This window comes from Epinephelus lanceolatus, chromosome 2 (genome assembly GCF_041903045.1).
Source record: "Epinephelus lanceolatus isolate andai-2023 chromosome 2, ASM4190304v1, whole genome shotgun sequence".
NCBI lineage: Eukaryota > Metazoa > Chordata > Actinopteri > Perciformes > Serranidae > Epinephelus > Epinephelus lanceolatus.
The window spans coordinates 10,379,665-10,396,258 of NC_135735.1; the positions used below are offsets into that span (position 1 = coordinate 10,379,665).

The 16,594-nt window shown below is 39.2% G+C and overlaps 1 protein-coding gene across 1 annotated transcript; it reads right to left on the minus strand.

The window, feature by feature from the left end:
* Positions 1-14,465: 14,465 nt before the first annotated feature.
* On the minus strand, positions 14,466-16,594 carry LOC117255690 (uncharacterized). Its single transcript, XM_033624829.2, has 4 exons — positions 16,419-16,594; positions 16,264-16,325; positions 14,681-16,159; positions 14,466-14,545 (listed from the first exon to the last, which is right to left on the minus strand). The coding sequence occupies exons 1-3, from the start codon at positions 16,592-16,594 to the stop codon at positions 14,880-14,882; spliced, it is 1,518 nt and encodes a 505-aa protein (XP_033480720.2). The 3' UTR covers positions 14,466-14,545; positions 14,681-14,879.

A 16,594-nucleotide genomic window follows, 5' to 3' on the forward strand; every position in this document is an offset into this window, starting at 1 on the left:
GTTTGGTTTCCGGTTGAAGTCCCTTTTACACACTTGAATCAAATAGTCTGTCGAGGAGGAGCAACACGGGGCAGCAGCGTCTCTGCATCATCCGAGGCATCCTGATTCAAACTCTGCAGCGGAGACACTGTTGAGAGGAAAATTTATCCGATGTGCATCTTGTTGCTTTTCTCGGCCTCATGATCAGATCTGCAACCGAAACAGGCTGCAAACAAACTGCAGCTGCAGCATCATCCCCTGAGATTCATAGAAAGCAGTCCTCCCATCACAAACTTTATCTGGAGGAAACATTTCCGCTGCTCATCAGACTGTAAAGGGGGGTGTTTTCAGGGCTGTTGTTTGACTAGATGCTTTCATTCATGCTTTTTAACATTAAAAAAATCCGTCTTTGTCAGGACATACGGATGATGAGCATCATAGTGGCCTCTCATGTTACTGTACCCAACACTTCCTGGTAGGTGTGGCTGTCTCGGCCTGTTGGGATTTTTAACGCTTGCAAAGGAGCCTCAAAGACAAAGTAAAACCTTTTATCTAAATAAAAAAAAAATAGATTGCTTTGTCAGTGGTTAATAAAAAGATGTACTAGTGCTACTAGATCAGGAATAAGCCAATAACAATAACTAAAAATGATTTGTCAGGGTGAGAGAGAAAAAACATGAAGGTGTGTTTGTCATTTCTATTTGGTAAAATTGCATTTATAACTATTGGTAATCCAGTAATGAATTTGAACAAAGTTAACTGACAAATTTCAAACTAGGAGATATCCTCTGAACTTTTATTTGGTAGCCTACGCATTTTCAATTCCTCCTTGCTAAAGGACCGGCAGGACCTGATAAGTATAAAAAAATTAACATTATCAACGATAATTAAGTCCCAATGTCCTTAAACGATACAGAATAAAGTCCTATATCCTTAAAAACGAGACGATAATAAAGTCCTAATGTCCTCAAACGAGACGATAATGAAGTCCTAATGTCCTCAAACAAGACGAAAATAAAGTCCTATATCCTCAAATGAGACAATAATAAAGTCCCAGTGTCCTAAAATGAGACGATAATAAAGTCCTAATTTCCTCAAACGAGACGATAATGAAGTCGTAATGTCCTCAAATGAGACGATAATAAAGTCCTATATCCTTAAAAACCAGACGATAATTAAGTCCCAATGTCCTAAAACGAGACGATAATAAAGTCCTAATTTCCTCAAACGAGATGATAATTAAGTCCCAATGTCCTCAAACGAGACGATAATGAAGTCCTATATCCTCAAACGAGACGATAATAAAGTCCTAATTTCCTCAAACGAGACGATAATGAAGTCCTATATCCTCAAATGAGACGATAATTAAGTCCTATATCCTCAAACGAGACGATAATTAAGTCCTATATCCTCAAACGAGACAATAATAAAGTCCCAGTGTCCTCAAACGAGAAGATAATAAAGTCCCAATGTCCTAAAATGAGACGATAATAAAGTCCTAATTTCCTCAAACGAGACGATAATGAAGTCGTAATGTCCTAAATTGGGACGATAATAAAGTCCTATATCCTTAAAAACCAGACGATAATTAAGTCCCAATGTCCTAAAACGAGACGATAATAAAGTCCTAATTTCCTCAAACGAGACGATAATTAAGTCCCAATGTCCTCAAACGAGACGATAATGAAGTCCTATATCCTCAAACGAGACGATAATAAAATCCTAATTTCCTCAAACGAGACGATAATGAAGTCCTATATCCTCAAACGAGACGATAATAAAGTCCTATATCCTCAAACGAGACGATAATTAAGTCCCAATGTCCTCAAACGAGACGATAATGAAGTCCTTTATCCTCAAACGAGACGATAATGAAGTCCTATATCCTCAAACGAGACGATAATAAAGTCCTAATTTCCTCAAACGAGACGATAATGAAGTCCTATATCCTCAAACGAGACGATAATAAAGTCCTAATTTCCTCAAACGAGATGATAATGAATTCCTATATCCTCAAACGAGACGATAATGAAGTCCTATATCCTCAAACGAGACGATAATAAAGTCCCAATGTCCTCAAACGAGACGATAATAAAGTCCTATATCCTCAAACGAGACGATAATAAAGTCCCAATGTCCTCAAATGAGACGATAACAAAGCCTAATGTACTTCAGTGAGCTGATGAAAAATTTCCAGTGTCTTCGAGTACTTCCTAATTAACAGTGTCTTAGCTTGTTACTGTTGCTAAAATTGTTCAAATGTGTTGTCATATGGAACTACAAACATTATTAATCGTAAATTAACTAGTTACAACCATAAAATGTGATCAGGTTTTGGACCTTGTCCACTTTTGTTTCCGGATTGGCTGCAGACTGACTTGGCAGAGATGGCTGCCATCTTGTTTTTACATGGATTAGTGTATTGTGCTCTAACTACCACTAAATGGCACAAAAAAGCAGAAGTAGAACAGGTCCACGACAAGTAGAATTAAGTATAAGGTCAAGTAAACCCAAAATGTGATGTCCTCATATGCGGACATGGGGTCTCAGGAGACTATAAATGTAAAACACATGAGGGCGTGACCAACAGGACACATCCTCTGGCAGTAAGGGATATAAATGATTAAATAAATAAAACATATATTGTTTATTTCCTCATATGAATGTTGTTGTTTTTTATTCATGTGTCATAACTATATTAAATTAAGATTTTAGAAGTGTATGTTAATTTTAACCTTTTCAAAAAACCCATTACAATCCATATCCTTTGTCAGGCAGAATGGGGCTTGCTTCTTTTCATTTTACACCATTTTCCATACCTCAGGAAACAGGGAAAAGCCTCAAAGCTGGGCAGCAGAGCAGGATGCTCAGAGGAGGACATATCAGCTGAGGAGAAGCCTAAGGAAGAAACTACTGATGCCCAGCGCTTGTTTTAGATTGGAAGTGACACATAAACTAGGGCTCTATAGTCTTAGCTATTTAACATAGATCCAAGGCAGGGTACACAGAAATTATTTTCCATAAGCACAGGCACCATTTATATCCAGTTAAAAGCATGCATAATACCCTTAATATTACATTTCTTAAAGGAGATTTTTTTTATAATGTAAATGTACTGTAAGTTAGTGTAATTAAGTGTACTGTTTTGTGTAAAACATTGTCCTGATGTCCACTACAAGGGCTGATATAAACATTAATAAACAACATTTTTGACAAAAAAAACCTTAGTGACAGTGGCGTGCACAGACTTTTTGAAGGGCAGGGGTGAAAAGAAAAAAAAAGGGCACATACAGCACGTTCTCGCCACTGAAGAGGGCACTAAGTTCCGCGTGTTTTCGAGGGCACTTTTGACATGTTTATATGTTATACAAATGGCACATTATATAGCCTTAAAACAGACTAACTAGACAGACTACTCAAGTTAGTTTGTAGTTAGGATCAGCACCCACAAGAACTGTGTAGATTCAACGTTAGACTGTGAAGAAGACACAGAGACATGGCTGTATGAAAGAAATAAATCCCTGTGGGGGTCTGGGGGTCCTCCCCCAGAAATTTTTCAATTAAGTAGATGCCATTTCCTGTATTCTAGTGCATTTTAACACCCTGTTAGCACCAGATAATCCAAAGTGGTTCTGTGAGATATAGTTCTGGCTCAATATAGATCAGAAAAGGGCCCAACATAAAAGACATTGCAACAGTAATGTTTTTTCCACCCAAGAAGGCAGTTTAGTGTGTTTTGCCAACCAGGAGGGCACTTTAGCACGTGTTTTTACCACCCAAGAGGGCAGTTTAGTGTGTTTTTTGGCTCCCGGGAGGGCACTTTGGCTGCCAAGAGGGCACTCTTGATCTGTTGTCTCTATTCTAAACTAAGCAGAAAAAGTAAGAAAATTTGTGTTTGTTGGATTATTTCTTTGTTGTAACAAAGCTTCTTGGCAATAAATCGTACCCCCAGGTGCTGACAATCAGTCAATAGCAACAGCCAAAAAAAAAGCTGTTCGACATTGGCAAAGAAGATTTGCAAATTTTTCATTGGCGCAACCCACATACTCAGCTCTGCTGCTCATCCCACAAATGTATGTTCCTTACAAATGTGGCACCATTTAAAAGGGAAATAAACAGGCTTTCCAATGGTATAAGATTTATTACCAAGAAACTTTGTTACAAAAAAGAAATACACTACCAAACACAAATTTCCTTACTTTTTCTGCTTAGTTCATACGTTGTGGCATATTGGAATCGGCCTGTTAATAATATATATACGAAGTTTGGATGCTTCCTCATGAATACCTGATTGTGTAAAATTATTTATAAATATTACCCTGCCAATCACTACACACAAAAATACAACAAAGTCATAAACACAAACTGCTCTTTCTGTAATGACCAGTCTGAAACTGTTTTACGTCTTTTCAGGGATTGTTCTCACACCAAGAAACTCTGGAAGGTCTTTTGAAGATTTCTAAAGACTTCACATGATTTGGGGAAAATGTGGTATTTGGTCTCCTCAGGTTTCCAAAAAGAAGACATTTTTTTTTAGAATTAACTTAGTGATGATTCTGGTAAAGGATTTTATCCATAAATGTAAGTTTAGTTATATTAAACCTCATATTGGTGTCATATTGGTGGTTTTCTGAAGGATGTTGAAAATTATATGAGACACACTTCTAATGATTTTCTTTGCAAAACTTAAGTGAAATCATTCAAAACCTGCAAAAAAAAAAAAAATGCATTACTCAAGTTCAACATTTATTTATTTATTCATTTATTTATTCAATCAAAATGAAAGCTCCTGGAAGGTTTGGTTTAAATGTTAATCGGCAAATTGCGGCGCGGAACTGATGACGTCGGTATGTGAAACTACCCGGACGACAATAAGGTGCGAACATGTGTAGCAACATAACACCCACGGGTCCACTGAACTATAACTGTAAATAACACAAAGCTTGTTGACATATTGTTTGTTTAATGCTGCTTTGGAGAAGCTACAGCATGACGGTGATGCGTAATAATGCCCGAGGCTGCTTTAGAAGAAGTTTCTGTTTTTATCGTCCATTTACTGCGGAGAAGCAGAGTTTCAGCTCCTCCAGCAGTCGGATTAGTTCATATTTCTCTGCACACACATAGCCTAGATAACGTAAGAAATTACAACAAACTGACCGTGTTAACATACAAGCTGAAGTCTCTGTCAGGAAGACACAGGAAAATGAGAGTTTGCAGCTCCAGTATTTTAGTATATTTCCAAGTTTCCAAACAGGTCTATGTGAACATACCTTCTAAAACATGAGAGAGAAAAAGTTTATCTGTTTTATAGTGAGCAATGTTATATTTTCTCAATAAAGGTTCCCTGTTCAGAAACAAATAAAAGAGGACTGTTTCAATCAGTCATCCTCTGCTTACAGTTGAAAGATTGAAAAAATTAAGTGAGTAAAAGAAGACATTTCAAAGCTTTATATATTATCTGACTACCGAAACCTTGTCCCAACAATCAGCAGCCATGGGCTCCTCTAAACAGCTGCCGAGCACTCTGAAAACTAAAATAACTGATGCCCACAAAGCAGAAGACTATAAAAAGATAGCAAAGTGTTTTCAAGTAGCTGTTTCCTCAGTTTGTAATGTCATTAAGAAATGGCCGTTAACAGGAACTGTGGAGGTCAAGATGAGGTCTGGAAGACCAAGAACACTTTCTGAGAGACAATCAAATCAAATCAAAACTGCCTGCAGGAAGATTTTTTTTTTTAAGATATTTTTTGGGGCATTTTGGCCTTTAATTGATAGGACAGACAAGCGTGAAAGGGGGAGAGAGCGACTGTGACATGCAGCAAAGGGCCACAGGCTGGAGTCGAACCTGGGCTGCTGCAGCAACAGCCTTGTACATGGGGTGCCTGCTCTTCCACTAAGGTACTGACGCCCCAGACCTGCGGGAAGATTTATCAGACTCTGGAGTGGTGGTGCACTGTTCTACTGTGACACCTGTACAAATATGACCTTCATGGAAGAGTCATCAGAAGAAAAGCTTTGCTGTGTCCTCACCCCAAAATTCGGCATTAGAAGTCTGCAAAGGAACATCTGAACAAGCCTAATGCTTTTTGGAAACAAGTCCTGTGGACTGATGAAGTTAAAATAGAACTTTGAGGTATGTTTGGAGAAAAAAGGAACACCTGTCCAACTGTTAAACACAGGGGTGGATGGATCATGCTTTGGGCTTGTGTTGCAGCCAGTGGCACGGGGGACATTTCACAGGTAGAGGGAATAATGGATTCAGATAAATTCCAGTCAACTCTGGAAGCAAACATCACAGCATCTGTAAAAAAGCTGAAGATGAAAAGAGGACGGCTTCTACAACAGAACAATGATCCTAAAACTCAACTCCAAATCCACAATGAGGAAGGAGCAAGCTGAAGGTTTTGCCACGGTCCTCACAGTCCCCCTCATTAAAAATCTGTGAATAGATAGATAATGTAATTTCTGATTATATTTTTCCGTTTCACTGAATTTTAAATAAACCCACCGTGATTAAACAGTACTGAGTGCATTTTTCGGTAACTACAGAACACTCTTGTGTAGTTAAATTTAAGATTCACCGTATGCCTCGTAATTTATCTAATAGGGAACTTTGGTGAATGTGTGTTTTTCAGTGTCATAATAAATGTTAGAAAAATACACCAGAAATCACAAACTGTAATATTTGTTGTTTTATTCTTCATAGTCAAATGTTCAAGGACGGCAACATTTGTTCTGTCATTTATGTTGTTGAGTAAAACAAACATATAAATAGTGTTGTAATTAATTACAAATCTAGCAAAGCCATCAGTGTGTTTCTGCATGTTGATTATTGTTTTAATTTAGACCAGATATGCACCATAAAAACCAAACTCAGGACATGATCTTCATTAATACCTTTATTAAAATATGAAAAATCTTCAATTTCAAAATGTTATTACAACACCAGGATGATATATAAAAAATGTGATAAAAGGGGAGTAATGAAATAATGTGACAGCACAGTGACAGTGCAGCTGTGGATCAAGAAAAAGGTGAACTCAACTGTTACAAGACAAGTTTGCAAAATAAAAAGAGGTAGTTGAATTTCCAGTGTCACATACTGTAAACTTAGTAACAAGTATAAAATACAGTAAAAATGGTTGATATAGCTCACAGTGCTTGGTGCAGCAGTGAGTAAAGGAAAAGGAATACATATATATTTTTACACCAATCAGCCAAAACTTTAAATCCACTGAAAGGCAAAGTGAATAACAGTGATAGACATCAATGTTATGCACTTTGCCTTTCAGTGGATTTAAAGTTTTGGCTAATTACAGTACAATGATCTGCTGGAAAACCTCAGATCCTGGCATTCATGTGGAAGCTACTTGACCTGCTCCACCCATCTAAACACCATTGCAGAACAAGTGCACCTTTTCAAGGCAATAGCGCTCCCTAGTGGCAGTGCTAACCACACAACACACTTTCATTCATTCATTGTTAACACACATTAATGGCATGTTACATATCATCTTGACATTGTGATAAAGCGGTCATCATAACAACTGATAAAATACCCCCAGTTTTGTGTCTTAGGGCTGAGTGTTAGTCCTCATTTTGACATTTGCATTTGATTTATTCAGCCAAAGATGGTAGCACAAATGGATAACTATACTACCTCCTCTTGTAAGAGGCAAAAGCAAAATTGGTAATATTTTATCATTACTGCATATCTTCATATAGCTACAATTACACAACTATTGTACATTCAAGGAGAGACGTTAAGAGGAAACAGTTGGTGTTAGACTGTCTTTGCTGGCTAGTACTGTAGCTGTGGCTGAGTTTTGTGAGGTGCCCAACACAGCTCTCTTTTCCCTGAAACTTTACATAAACTTAAATCTAACAGTTTGTGTTTTGTTTTTGTTTTTTTTACTGTGCCGTCACTTTACACGGTAAAAACAGGAGAATATTGTCTCCTTCATGGTTTTCCCATATATCAACCTTCCACCCACAATCTTCTTCATTCATTTGGTCCTTTAACATCCAGTTTACCACTTTTATTTTCCCTTATTCCCGCTTTGTATCATGACAATTTGGGATCATTTCTACCATCGTGCCCTCAGGAATAGGAATAGATGGATAAAGCCAACTATAGATTGTACGTCCGCTTTTCAAATGTCCATCACCACAGATGCATGAGAAGCAGAAGCAGGTTGGGAGAGACACCCGTTCCTCCTGCAGATCAAATGGTAAATTGAGGCAGTGCTGATCAAATATTAACCAAGATTCTGTTTTTCTATTGCCGTTTTTTTTGTATAAAATGTCTTCACAAAAGTATTTTGGTGCACTGTTTGGCTCTAATAGACCAAATCAAAATGTTTATTTAAGATAACTTCCAGATAGAATATCCTCGCATCACTTATATTAAAATCTAACTATTATTGAATGGTGCAAGTCTTCTACCAGCAGCAAATGACAACAGTGCCTTGAATGCAGAGCCCAGTCTTTGTAAAGAAGAGGAGGGTGTTTCTGACTATCTCTTATCAGTCTTCCACATGACGCTGATTAATACTGATTAATACTGTAGTTATCATCAAATACAAACAAAAGAATATGCCACAGAAATCTACTTGTTTTTGAACATTTTAAAATGTATTAAACCTTGCATCATAATATGGACTTTTTTTGCGTGTATAAAGGCTTCATGTATATAAAGCCTGCATTTTCCACTACAGAGTAGGATCTCATATCTGCTTGGCACTGAGAACATTAACACAATTTCAGCTGTATATTCTATTTTCCAAATGTAAAAGGATTAGTTCCATTAATCATTTGGGTTGTAATGCATACCGAACTGAAAGCCTCGTACCGAACAATTCAATCCAAACACATGCATTGTTACACCCCTACAATACAGCATTAATTTCAACACCATATGTTGTGAACACACAATGAATGTCAGAAATGTGCTGTTGTTACATGTCAGTGCTTTGCCTTATGATGAATCTTTATATAAAATGTAAGCAACATTAAAAAACCCTGAAAAAGGGAACAATTCATACAAAAGTAAACATGTTGTGTGAAGTGAATGATACGCCCTTTTTTTACAGTCATCAAAAAACACATGCAAAACATTCCTTGATTTTCTTTTTTTGATTTTAATTTTATTTATCTTAAATTGGGCGAACCGGAGTTCCCGGAGAAAACCCAACATACGCCATTGCTGTCTGCCACCAAAAAATGAGGAAAACTCTGGTGATTCTGTTCCTACTCCAGGGCCGTGCATGAGAATAACTTTGCATCTCCGCAAAGGGTGGCCAACAATGGCAAGAAGTACAAATATACTTTCTAGTAGGAACCAGCCATATAAAACTTGAATCATTTGCTGTGCTATGGCAAAAATAACTGCACGTGCCCAGAAGGAAAAAAAAGAGGCAATTCTGGCCTGGGTGAAAACAGATGTTAAAATATCTCTAATCACTCCAAAATTCGTTGTGCTTGATCGTGCCATGGACAGAAAAGGTCTGATACCTCATCTCGCCATGGAAGGAAAACATCTCATGCTTGATCTTGCAATGGACAAAAAAGGTGGCATTCCCGATCTTGCCATGGACAAAACAGATGCCTTTCTCAATCGTGCCACGGACAAAAGAGGGGTAATTTTGGATTTTGCCATGGACCGAAAAAGTGCTATTTATGATTGTACCATGGAATTTAAATACCTGATTATTGGATTGGCCTTCCACATAAAAGGTGCGACCCGCCAATGTGCCATGGAATACAAAGGGGCAACCGCTGACCTTGCCTTGGATTAAGAAGCTGTAACGGCGTGACACTATTGTCTGAGCCATGGTGAAAACAGATGTGAAAACATCACGAATCATGACCCCAAAATCCACAATTCTTTTTCGTGCCATGAACAAAAAAGCTGTGATTCTTTCTCGTGCCATGTACAAAAAAGCTGTGATTCTTTCTCGTGTCGCAGATATAAAGGGTACAATCCTTGACTGTGCCATGGACGCAACAGCCGCACTGGCCCTGGCCAAAAAATCTGCTAATCTTGTTTGGACCGTGGAAAAGACCGTGCCAGACATCAGATGGCCCAGGCCTGAGGTTCGAACATCAGCATTTTGCAACATCTCGACTAGACTGACGCCTCCAGTCTCGTCTGATTGAGATGTTGGTAAAATATCATCCACTACGATTATTTCAGGTTCTGCTGGGTTATCAACTGAAATGTCGCCAAGATGCTCCAGCGCAGACCTGATGAGTCCACCAGCAATTTTGTGGACCCAAGGAGCCACAACGAAGCCTAAAAGAAGGACCGGCATGTTGGCTGATGAGTTGAAAGGAGAAATTCAATATTTCTCCTCATATTTCTCCTCAAGACTGGGTCTATTTATAAACTTTCATTCGATGTAACATGACGTCACAAAGACAACAAATGAGCGTGACGCCACGCCCCCCCCACCCCCGCCCCTTTCATGGGATCGCAGCATTGTGGCAGCAGCGCCGCCATTTTGGAAGGATGGAGGAGGTCATCATCACAAAGTATAAGTAAGTGTGAAAAACAAATGGCGATATACAGAGAAGCACTTGACAAAGGCTCAGGTTTTAATGACAATATTTCTACGTGTATACAGCGCATTACTAATACTCGTCTCAACCGCCTGTTTCCGGTTGGCTCTGTGCGTTGTCATGGAGACGTTGTACACAAACCTCAAAAAACTGAAGCTGAAAATACTGAGAACAAATGGTGAAACTAAGCAGTGCTGGTAAAATATGAACCAAGACTCTGTTACTGTGTTGCCTGTTTCTCACCTCAAATGTTTTCAGATACATATTTTAGCTTACGTTAACTATGATTCAAGAGTTTGAGCTTATTACCAGACGGCCGCCATGTTGTTTTATGTGGACTCTTCTTTTTGTTCTTCCTTTCATTGTTGTTGTTGATGATGATGTTGTTGTGGTTGTTGTGGTTCTTCTTCTTCTTCTGCTGCTGCTGCTGCTGCTGCTGATGATGATGCTTCTTCTTCGAGTTAAATGGCGGTTGGAAAACCAGCTTTCAGGTGCATTACTGACACCTACTGGACTGGAGTGTGGAGCCCAGATCCCAGTTGGAGCCCAGTGTGTCACAAGACACTAAACAACAACCAGGGTGGCCACATGACCTGGGGCCTGTATCACGAAGCAGGATTAATGTCTAAGCTAGGTAACTTCAGGGTTAACCCTGGGTTTTCAGTCTCACGAAGCCGGTTCAGTTCTTATCGGGGTAGATCACCATGGTAACTTACTCTGAACGGCTATCCTGCTCCGGAGCAGGGTAAGTTCAGGGTTGAATCTGATCCTATAAAAAGCACCACCCACTGGCCAATCAGCTGTTCGGAAAAAAATGACTCCGCTGACAGAAATGCAGCCCAGTCATGATGGGAAGTTTAATTCATTTGATTGATTTTGATTTGAAAGTTTATTTTGAGCATTAAAAAAAAAAAGAAAGCAACAACAACAGACAATGAAAAGATTGTTAAAAAAGGAGTCAAAGTCAAAATTTCATCCCACCCCTTCATAAGAAAGAAACTGATCATTTGCGGACACTTAATAGCACCATTAATTAGTGCCAACATTTTTTTGTTGTTGGAGGAAATGATCCCTGTTAAAGATAATGGGCCTAATTGACAGCTTTGCTGCTGAAAATGTGGAAAGTAGCTTATCATGTCTACACTTCATGGTGTTTGAGGGATTTTCCTTTTTGTTTTTTAAAGAGGGAGACTAGCTATATTTCTGCGCAGCTGTTAATTTCTAACACAGCTCAATATCAGGATGATTTTATTCAGACTATCAATTTGGTGTTGATATGATTTAATTGTGGCGTCAGCTTTAAGCTTTATTGTAGCATATATAACGTTATGACAAAGAAGACCAATTTATCAGACGCAGTGATGTTAGATGATAATTTTAATACACGCAATTCATCTGCGCAGCATTGATTTCATGGGATTCAAGGGTGTGATCAGTGTCAGATGTACAGGCACAGGTACTGTAGCTACTTGAACCAGTGATGAGTAATTTAACCTACACATCATTGTATTTGCTCCCTTGTGTTGTCTTGATTTTTCCCTCTCTCCTCCTCTATTTCTTCTTTCCTGACCCGTTTTTTTTTTCTTCTCTTTTATGTGATTTCATTGATGTTTTGACAGGGGAATTTCTTTGACAAGCTTTTAGTGGCTTCTAACCTCTCCGGCACTTTTCTTTTTTTAATCTTGTAAATCTTATAGGCTACTGTCTGTTTTTAACATTATGTGCAAATAAACTAATCTAAACTAAAACTAAACATTATTCATCCCGTTATGCGTTGCCACGCATGTTTCCTCCTCCTGCAGCTGCCACGGTGTTGGCCTTTTCTCTAATGTAGCTTTTCTCCTCCTCATATTTTAGCAGAATTAATCTCTGATCCTCACTAGAAATACTTTTTTTTCCCATCACATACGGCGCTCTGTGAGGACGCTCAGTGATTGTGATTTGTCCGCTGCGTGCGCGTTCACAGTTCTTGATAAAGCAACCCTGGGTTGAGTTACCGAGTTGATATCCAGCGTCGTGATACCGATAATCCTGATTGCCATTGTTAGGGTTAGTCAACCCAGGATAGGTCTGGGTAACCCAGGAAAGGTTGATCTCGCTTCGTGATACAGGCCCCAGGCATAACATAAAGTTCCACAATAAAAAAGATCTTATAATGATAGATACAATGTTCTCCATCTTAGTTCCCATGCATTTCATGTAAGTATTGCAAAAATATCCTTATTAAAGAGCCAGCACAACTTGTTACCTTCAGATAACCAAAACAAATTGAGTTCTTCATGTAAACATTTATAAAGAAATTATTCCTCAATACACTGTACATGAGGCAGTGGAACACAAAATTAAATTCATCCTCAGCAAACAACAAAAATACCTTCATATCTGCCTACCCAGTGGTGTAGTGGTGGGTATACGCAGGTATGCGGGCTATAGCATCTCTGGCTGTATACCCACCTATTAGCCAAAAAGCCATTGTAATATATAGGAGAGTATGCCCACTTCCTCCTCTGTAACCTACCCATCTACCCAGTAGTACACCTACCTCATCAACTACCACTACACCACTGTGCCCTCCTCAGTTGCCAGTGGTAAGGTACCAGTTCTTAGCTGAGCACAAAGGGATATCTGCCCTCTTTGTACATTTAATTTGACGTAAGGTTCAATGTCTTAATCCTCTTTGATTTGAACATAGTTTCTGTGCTTAGGCCTATTCCAAATCTCAGCTTTTCATTGTTTCTTATGAATCCTCAGTAGTTTTTGTCTGATCCTTCTCATGTTACACTGCAAATTATTGCATGAAATAAAATGTAAATCAGAAAGAAAAAATATTTCAGAAGCCTCTCTTGACCAAAGGGAATTGTGTGCTCTGTCCCAGTTATAAATCATCCTATTTTAGCCAATCACTGGGCCCCATGCAGCAACATTCTCTTACATTTCTCTTAGATTTTTTTTTCTCAATTTTACTGTTTAGAGAAAAAATAAGAGAAGTTAAATCTGCTCTTACACAGGTGTGCTGAATAATGAAGTAACCTATGAGCATAGGTACTATCCCTAAACACGATATAAGGGCAAGTGCTGTGATGTAATATCCTTGACGCATGCCCAAGAATTGGAGCGATGCCACTTTTTCTTCTGTTGGAAGAAAAAGAAGTTTTGCAGAAGTAAAACCCACTTAGTGTTAAATAAGCTTAAACAAAGGTAACATGAATTTCCAATGTTTCCCTGGTGTTACAGATACATGAAAAAGAAACAGAAATGACAAAACCTTTGTAATACTGTGTACACTGTCAGCAGCAGTGGTGGAGGAAGTATTCAGATCTTTTACTTAAGTGAAATACCACCCTGTTAAAATTCTGAGTTACTAGTAAAAGTCCTGTGTTGGAAATATTACTTAAGTATTAAAAGCAAAAGTACTCAAAGCAGAGAAATTGTCATCAATTTTAATCAGAATAATTCCAGTAATTCAAAGGAAAAAAGCAGCAAGTCCTCACATTTGAGACGCTGGAACCATTAAATGTATTTGCTTGGAAAATAATTTAAACAGTTGTTAAAATTGCAAGTCTTAAGTACAGACAAGTACAGTGCTTGAGTGGGATCAATGGAACTAGTGCAGTGGTGTTTCTTTGGCTCACAATTTAATAATCCAAAACATCATAATCTAAATTTGATTGTATGATATTCATGTATTTTTTTAATGTCCCTCAAATTTAAAACTTGTGTTTCCTTGCTCTGGACAAAAATTTAGTGTACTGTGAAAACAAGACGTTTTCTCTTCTCTTGGCGTGAGTGCTCTCGACCACTCGGAAACATTTTCTTTTACCTGAGAGAAAAGCTTTAACCTGCAAACTAACCTCTGATCAACTCTGACTTGTGGTGTACCTACAATAGCAAAACTATTCTGTAAAGAGAAAACAAAGGAACAAAAATTAGCGAAGGTTTTAAATGTTCTTTTATTCACAGTGAGACCCTTTCTGGAAAAGTGCAGATCTCCCAGTCGGTTTAAAATCTGAAGGAGGGGAACATAAAGTTAGTTACTTCATAAATAGTATGACTATCAACTTTCACGTTCACATTCTTGCAAATAGAAATAACAAATTTAGATAAGATGCCAAAAAAGCTTCAGTTGACCACAAAGGTGTACCTTCTTGCTGCCCCCCATGTTGACGTTTGTGCAGCATCTGGCAGGTCAATTTAAACTCCAATTTACTGGATTAATGATGTCTAGAAATCTTGAGATCCTTTCTCCATCTGCTGGTGGCAGCTTTGGAGGAGAAACTGCAAGTGTTTTGTTCAAAGGAAGATCCAACTTCTGCTGAACTCTCAGACTGGCCGTCATGGTTCTATGCTTGAGGCTTGAGTTCTTCATCTCGGCCCGTTGTTTGCAGAGGTGAAGCAGACTTGGTGCTCCAGTTTCCAGTAACTGAAGGAACAATTGATGAAGTTGTACCCGTGGAGTTTAAATGAGGAGTAAGGGTTGTCTGAGTGGGAGTCGTTTCACTGTATGGTGAGTGGTTGTGAGCAGCATCATTTGTAGGATGTCTTTGGAAAGGTTTGAATTTGCCTTGGATAGGAACTTGCGCTCTGTCTGGTGTTGGAGGATGCCACCTGCTGGGCTGGCTTCCTCCGAAGTTGTAATTTCGCTGCCTTTCACCTGATGCTGGAACCCCGGGACCAAACCCTAGTTTTGTTGAATCATGGCTGTAAATGCCAGGATTGTGTTTTACAGGTGGATGCCCTGATTCCAAGAACTTTCTATCTGCTGTAGAACTAGCTTGGGGCCTTGTTTTGTCAAAGGCAGGCTTGAGGTGGCGGACATGGGTGTATCCTCTTGCTTCAGACATCACGTCGCTGCTATAGACCCTGGGACGCCATATCTGTGAGTCAACTTTTCCTGCTGAGTTGCTGTCAGGAGAATATCCCTTTATGACGGAGTCTGTCTCCTTGTCTATGGGTTTGAAAACATTTCGTAGCAAGTTTGTTCTCCCATGATTAAAGCTTTTGGGGAAAACATAAACAGAGCGATGTCCACCAACCTCAGGCCTGGGTATGCGATGTGACTCTTGTGGATTTGTGTTGGGTCTGGAGGGGTTTACGTGAATCGTCTGACTTGCTTTACTGCTGTGTGAGAAGATGGGGACCCTTCTGTTGGGTCGTAAGCCTACTGGAGGTTTGTCTACCTCAACAGATGAAAACCTTCCTGTCGACTCAGCTCCTGCATGATAAATATGGAGTGGGTCGTGAACTGGAGGAGTCTTTTCGCCATCAGGGAAAGCAAATGCTTTGTTTCCAGAGCGGCTGTGCATCACATTACTTCGTCTTTGAGTAACTGAGGCTGAGCTGAAGCCAGGTTGGAAATGGTTAACTTGTCTTTTTGGATCATTGCTTCTTTGTATTTCAGGCATAACAGGATAGTGGCTTTGGATCTGTGATGATCTAGAGGCAGTGCTGTGGTCTTCTTGTGCAGGGTAAATGTTGCCTTGTGTCCCTCTGTCCACGCTTGATATCTTGTAACCAGCTGCAGGGATTCTGACAATAGGTGGTTCACTCCATCTTTTATCGTCTCTGTTGTCATTGTGGACTCCCCTTGGGGCCTGTCCTGCGTGGACATGTTGGACATGACCTATCGAAACAAAACACACTGACGGAGACTGTACAGGTCTGTCTATACAACAGTCATCTTCAGGTGTGTTAAAAGTTAATGGCTGTTAAAATAGCATGCAATACCTCTCTGGGTAATCTCACAATTTACATCACCAACCAGCAGCCAAAAACAAAGCACAAACAGCCTGCAGAGTAAAGGACAACACAGGTTAGGACCATAAGTTTACAAAGTATTCAAATAGCTAAAATGAAAAGTGACATTAAACAGGACACTTGACCTCAAACAATGTGTAGCGCTCATTGCTAAGCTTTTTTCCTGCAGCACCATACCCAAAACTAACTCATGCTCAACCTGTTGAAACAGGGAACACAGACCCAGACACCTGTTTCTACACTCTAAGCAGTGAGAGGCAGATCCACTCAGCTGTTCCTCATTGTGGACTAATTGCTGCAT

What these genes read in the sequence shown, in the direction of transcription:
- LOC117255690 (XM_033624829.2), bottom strand. Translation starts at nt 16,594, where the DNA reads ATGCAGCAATTAGTCCACAATGAGGAACAGCTGAGTGGATCTGCCTCT. An exon ending in AGCGCTACACATTGTTTGAG is followed by an intron (nt 16,326 to 16,418) that starts GTCAAGTGTCCT and finishes TTTACTCTGCAG; the next exon opens with GCTGTTTGTGCTTTGTTTTT. An exon ending in TTGTGAGATTACCCAGAGAG is followed by an intron (nt 16,160 to 16,263) that starts GTATTGCATGCT and finishes TTGTTTCGATAG; the next exon opens with GTCATGTCCAACATGTCCAC.